The 6,000-nt window shown below is 43.7% G+C and overlaps 1 protein-coding gene across 1 annotated transcript; it reads right to left on the bottom strand.

The window, feature by feature from the left end:
- Nucleotides 1–585: 585 nt before the first annotated feature.
- LOC309858404 (protocadherin beta-15-like) lies at nt 586–4,296 on the bottom strand. The gene has a single exon (XM_082751115.1). It carries the CDS (start codon nt 3,735–3,737, stop codon nt 1,350–1,352), a length of 2,388 nt encoding a protein of 795 aa, XP_082607241.1. The 5' UTR covers nt 3,738–4,296; the 3' UTR covers nt 586–1,349.
- Nucleotides 4,297–6,000: the final 1,704 nt, after the last annotated feature.

Below are 6,000 nucleotides of genomic sequence, written 5' to 3'. Positions count from 1 at the left end.
CTGACCTTCTCCTTGCTCATGCTCTCTCTCACTGTCTCTCTCTCTTAAATAAATAAATAAAATCTTTAAAAAAAAAAAAAAGCTTAACATTTTATAAGTTCCAGGAATTAGGATGTAGAGGTCTTTATGGAGCCATTATTCTGCCTACCACACCATTCTATAGCATCTGCAAAATTAGGAGGCTTCCTGGAGCTAAAGGAGTCAACACAGTTGATTATTTCTTTAAATCATTCAACACCCCCACCAATGTATTATTTAATAAGTTTTCCTTGGTTAACTAATATTAAACATGTAATGTATTTTCTTTCAAATCCCTTAACAACAAGTACAATGTCATCATCCAAAGGCAAGTGGATATTGGCATGTTGTGCCATCAAAAGCTCCTCTTGGCCCAGAACTTGGAAGTCACATGAGAATTACTCTGCAATCATAGCAGATAATTGCAAGCAATGCCCTACCTGGCACTAGAGCCATTAGAGTATACAGATACACCTTAAACACAACCTGAGCATCAGTAAATATGTCTAGGACTTTTATCAGGATCGTAAGTTAAATGTAAGAACTCAAATGTTTTTTCAACATGAATTTCTCAGAAAGAAGGCATGATAAAGATTTATTTTCATGATGTGACATATGTATTTCATAGTGAAAATCTAATGCTTACAACTGTGACTTTTTGAAATAAGTAGCACGGAAACATACACATTGCTGTCTATTTGTAAAACAAAAATCCAGAAGGAGCTTGGAAAAACTGGACATGGGTAAATACAAATTGATTCCACCCCAAACACATAAAGAGTTATGCAAAAGTCATAGCTATGTTACTTATAAAACCTAAAAGCCTTCCAGTAATTTAAAAATGAAGTATGTAAACAAAGAATCAGACATTCCTCTATTTTTTAAAGTAGGCTCCATTCCCAGCATGGGGCCCAAGACAGGGTTTGAGCTCATGACCCTGAGATCAAGGCCTGAGGTGAGATCAAAAGTCAGATGCTTAACCAACTGAGCCACCCAAGCACCCCAGGAATTGGACGTTCTTAAGTACTGTCATATAGTTAGTAAAATACTTTGAAAATCAGAATTGTATATTATGAGAGGTTAATTTTCATATTATCCTTTAGGAATGAGTATAAAAATTTTAAACAGAGATATTAATTTCCTGATATAGAATGTCTACTAATAATACAATACCTGGAAAAATAATCATAGGATAATCAGGCCAACAAAAACAAAGAGTAAATTTACTATGGAAAAAGAGGGTGAAAGTACAATTAAAATTACTACTGGATTAAAAAATGAAACAGAAAGGTGAAGGAGACAAAACTAACAGAAAAGTGAACAGGAAAGTTTCAGATACCTAAGCTATTCCGGAAGGTTGGATTTGGCTCTGACTTACTCCTAAGGTCTTGGTTCAGAATATTGGGGAAGATAGGCTTCAAGAATTTGAACTCATTGGTCCCAGATCCTTCCGTCAGACACACCTCATACTGGTAGCTGTGGGACAGGGTCCCCGCGCCGCTGACGTCCACCAGGTGGCCCGGAAACGGACCCTCGGGCACCGAGCAGCCGCCCCCCGACGCTGCCCGCCTCCTCCTGCACAGCCGCACCGCCACGAACACCAGCACCGAGAACAGGAAGAGCGACGACACGGACGCCAAGGCCACCACCAGGTAGACGGTGAGCGGGTCGGCGCGGGCCTCGGCCGCCGCCGCGTCCGGCAGCGGCAGGTAGGGCTGCGAGAAGCCGTCCACCAGCAGCACGTGCAGCGTGACGCTGGCCGACAGCGGCGGCTCGCCGTGGTCCCGGACCAGCACCAGCAGCCTGTGCTTGACGGCGTCGCGCTCGCTCAGCGGCCGCGCCGTGCGCACCTCGCCGTTGTGCGCCCACACGCCGAACAGCCCGGGCTCCGTGGCCTTGAGCAGCTGGTACGACAGCCAGGCGTTCTGGCCCGAGTCGCCGTCCACCGCCACCACCTTGGCCACCAGGTAGCCCGCCTCGGCCGCCCGCGGCACCAGCTCGGTGCAGGGCGCCGAGCCGTTCTGCAGCGGGTACAGCACGAACGGCGCGTTGTCGTTGGCGTCCGCCACCAGCACGCGCACCAGCGCCTGGCTGCTGAGCGCCGGCGAGCCGCGGTCGGCCGCGCCCACGCGGAACTCGAACGCCTGCAGCGCCTCGAAATCCAGCGACCTGAGCGCGAACAGCTGCCCGTTGTCCGCGTTGATGGACACCAGCGAGCCCAGCGGCAGCTGCGGGTCGTGGGGCGGCAGCAGCGAGTAGGTGACCTGGGCGTTGGCGCCCGAGTCTCTGTCGGTGGCGCTCACGCTGCCAATGTGCAGGGCGGGGCTGTTGTTCTCGCGGACGCGCAGGGTGTAGGTCGTCTGGCTGAAGGTCGGGGCGTTGTCGTTGACGTCGGACACGGTCACCGTGAGGTTGTGCTGGGTTTTCAGCCTGGGGGTCCCCAGGTCGGTGACGGTGATGGTGATGTTGTACTCGGCCTGGCTCTCCCTGTCTAGGGCCCCATTTGTTACCAGGGTATAGAAATTCTCTTCTGATGGTTTCAAGACGAAGGGGAGATCATCCTGGATGGAGCAAGTCATCCTTCCGTTGTCCCCTGTGTCTCGGTCTCGAATTCTAAACAGGGCCACCTCTGTCTCAGGAGAATTTTCAGGAATGGGGCTGGTGAGTGATGAAATAGTTATTTCTGGGAAGTTATCGTTAACATCCACCACCTCAATGGAGACAGAGCACCTTCCCGAAAGCCCCCCACCATCAGACGCCTCTATTTCCAGCTCATATGAAGATATGGTCTCAAAATCCAATTTTTTAATTAGACGAACTTCTCCTGAAAGGCTGTTTAGCTCAAAAGTTGTGCTAATCTCTTGGGAATTATAAAAATAGGAGTATGATATTTCCCCATTTGTTCCAGTGTCTAAATCTATAGCAGAGACCTTGACAACTAGCATGCCTATAGGGCTGTTCTCTGGAACCTGCACCTGGTAGAGTATCTTTGCAAACTCAGGGGCATTGTCATTGACGTCCAATACCAAGATGTGAACCTGAGCAGTGCCAGACTGGGGTGGAGAGCCGCCATCCAGTGCTGTGAGGGTTAATCGGAGCTCAGCCTGCTCCTCACGATCAAGCTCTTTGTCTAGTACCAGTTCTGGGTATTTCCTACCATCTCCCCGGGTACGGGTAGAAACATGGAAATGAGAGTTCGGACTGATACTATAACTTTGGATGTTGTTGGTGCCCACGTCCAAATCCTGGGCTTTTTTCAGAGGAAACCTGGTCCCCAGAGGGCTAGTCTCCAGGATTTTCAGAGTCATTTCTCTTTCAGGAAACTCTGGAGAATGATCATTTATGTCTCTTACCAGTAGCTCAGCTCGAAATACTCCCAGTGGTTTTTTCAGCAACACTTGGAAATGCATTACACATGGATCTGCGGGGCCACACATCTCCTCCCGATCCAGTTTCTCATTTAATATCAACTCCCCCGTCTGCAGATCAAGCTGCAAGTGGGGTTTGTTATCCTCGGAGACTACCCGGGCTTCCCGCGCTGCTAGCTCCCCCACTCCCAGTCCCAGGTCCTTGGCCAGATTGGCCACAAAGGAGCCACTCTCGGTTTCCTCCATCACGGAATAGCGACGAGATTCCCAGCCTGCCAGAGCTACTCCCAACACGAGAAAGAGAATCAGGACTTGCCTTTGTTTAGGAAAGCACTCCCCTCCGGCCTCCATCTTTACTTCCACAAACACCTGTCCAGAAACAGGGCCCAGCTCTACCTTAGGGACAGTGGTGGATCTCTCAGTTGATAACCTGTCCGGAAATGTTGGTGAGTAGCATGATGTACTCGTTCGGAACTCTGCATACCGGCTTTCTCTTCAGCTATAGATCGGAAGTCGGGTTTGTAGCTGTTCCTGTTCTTTTTTTTTTTTTTTTTTTAATTTTTAAACCTTAGCTTGCAGCGCCACCATGTGTTGTCTTCCAGAGGAATCGCTAGAATTGTATTCTCTGATAATTCAGTGTGCTATTAGGAGTTTGGAAATTATTTGAAGGAGGCAGTGTAATTGGAAAACCATATAATTATAATTACTCATTCCTTCATTCAAAGAAGTATTATTAGCTTTCTATGTACTAACTTCTGATAGATCAATGAACAACCTAAACATGGTCCCTACTTTTTCCAACCTGTAGTCGGCCTGAGGTGCTAGGAAAATTGAGAAGTCAAAGACAACAGTGATAAATCATGTGAAAATAACAGTATATACCTATGTGATTTCTTAAAATTCTCTCAGCAAAGAGGATGAATTCGTCTAGATTTTCTTCCATATTCTAGGTAGTGTATGTGACAGAACAGTTGTTCCCATTGGTTGAATCACATTTTTGAAAAAAACAGTGAATTCAGTTTATTACAAAAGATGATGCCATTTTGACATAAAGTCAGAGAACTATGGTTTTAAAACTTTCAAACTATGGGAAAATGCATATGAGGACACTTTCTATATCTCTTACCTGGCTTTTCCTCCTTCACATTTATCTGATATAGCTAGATGTACATATTTAATTTTTTTCTTTTCTGTGACTTTCTTGTGCATGAGATCTTTGCTTTGTTCATATCTACATCTCCCAACATCTAGAACAGTCCGTAGCACATGGTAGATGCTCAACCGATATTCAATAGGTCAATCAATAAATCACAATTTAAAAATTTTGATAGATGGACTCTCCTCCTAACATAGAAGCCCCTTTTTTTTTCTGCTGGAATCCTTGTACATTATATGAGCTGGACAAACAAAACACCATGTTCCCTAGTAGCCATTTTATATGCTCTTTAGAAAAGTAATTTGCAGTACTTCAGAATGATCTAAATGTTTTTCATTAAATGCCAAAATTCTCTGGCATCCCCTATGTAATGGAATAGATTCTAAAAAACAAAACAAAACAAAAAAACCAGAACAAAACTTCCAGGCTATAAATATCCTACAAATATGGTATACATCTCTTTTAAATCACATTTTACATTATCAATATTATTATGACAGTAATAATATTTAAAACTTTCTTACATATGAGAATTTTCAAAGAATTTCCATAAGACACACCAAACACTGTAAAATTTTAAAATAGCCATCAGTTCTTCTCAAAATCATATATGTTAACCAGAGTTTGTGCTTGTCCTTTACAGACAACTAATATTCCACAAACTTTTGATCCCAAATATTATTATATTAATAAAAAAACACAATTTAAAAATCTCCAACGAAGAGTACATTTCAAGCCATGCAAGAATCTAGATATGCTTTTGACAAGGGAGAAATCCACATATAAATCATAATTAAAGGGACATTTCTTAAAAGTGCATATACTTGTTTCCAAAAGCCAAGGGAGAAAGCAGACTTGGGAGGGACTGGAAAATCCATAATGTTACCTTTTTAGGCATTTCCTTTCTTCTTCTCTGTAAATGCACTGACCTTCTGTTTTTTTCTTTCTATTTATTTAGCCAACATGATATCATTTTCTTGTTAAATTCCTAACAGAAACTATTTTAGATTTGCTTTCTTTGGATTTGCTTTGTTGTTTTTAAACAAATGAGATTTACAAAGCTTGGATTAGCAACACCAACTTGTCTGATTGTCTGAAGACGGAAATGGATCAAATAAAATAAACATGGCTGCAACCATACACTTCTACTGGAGAAAAGTTTCCTGAAAATGATGGGGTGGGCTAGAGAGATACCACAAGGGATCTATCATTTATATATCTTTAAAAAAAAGATTTTATTTATTTGACAGAGATCACAGTAGGCAAAGAGAGAGAGAGAGGGAAGCAGGCTCCGTGCCAAGCGGAGCGCCATCCCAGGACCCTGGGATCATGATCCACTGAGCCACCCAGGTGCCCCTAAATATCTTGATATAAACTAATAATCTTTTGATATTATTCATATAGCTGATATACTGGAGGTTGATATAGAGGTAAAGCACTTAAGTATGGGAGAAATTG

Source organism: Mustela nivalis (assembly GCF_964662115.1).
Source record: "Mustela nivalis genome assembly, contig: HAP1_SCAFFOLD_2321, whole genome shotgun sequence".
Lineage (NCBI taxonomy): Eukaryota > Metazoa > Chordata > Mammalia > Carnivora > Mustelidae > Mustela > Mustela nivalis.
This window is presented reverse-complemented; position numbering and strand designations above follow the sequence as displayed.

Excerpts from the sequence above, each read along its gene's own strand:
- LOC309858404 (XM_082751115.1), bottom strand. The coding sequence starts at position 3,737 with ATGGAGGCCGGAGGGGAGTGCTTTCCTAAACAAAGGCAAGTCCTGATT.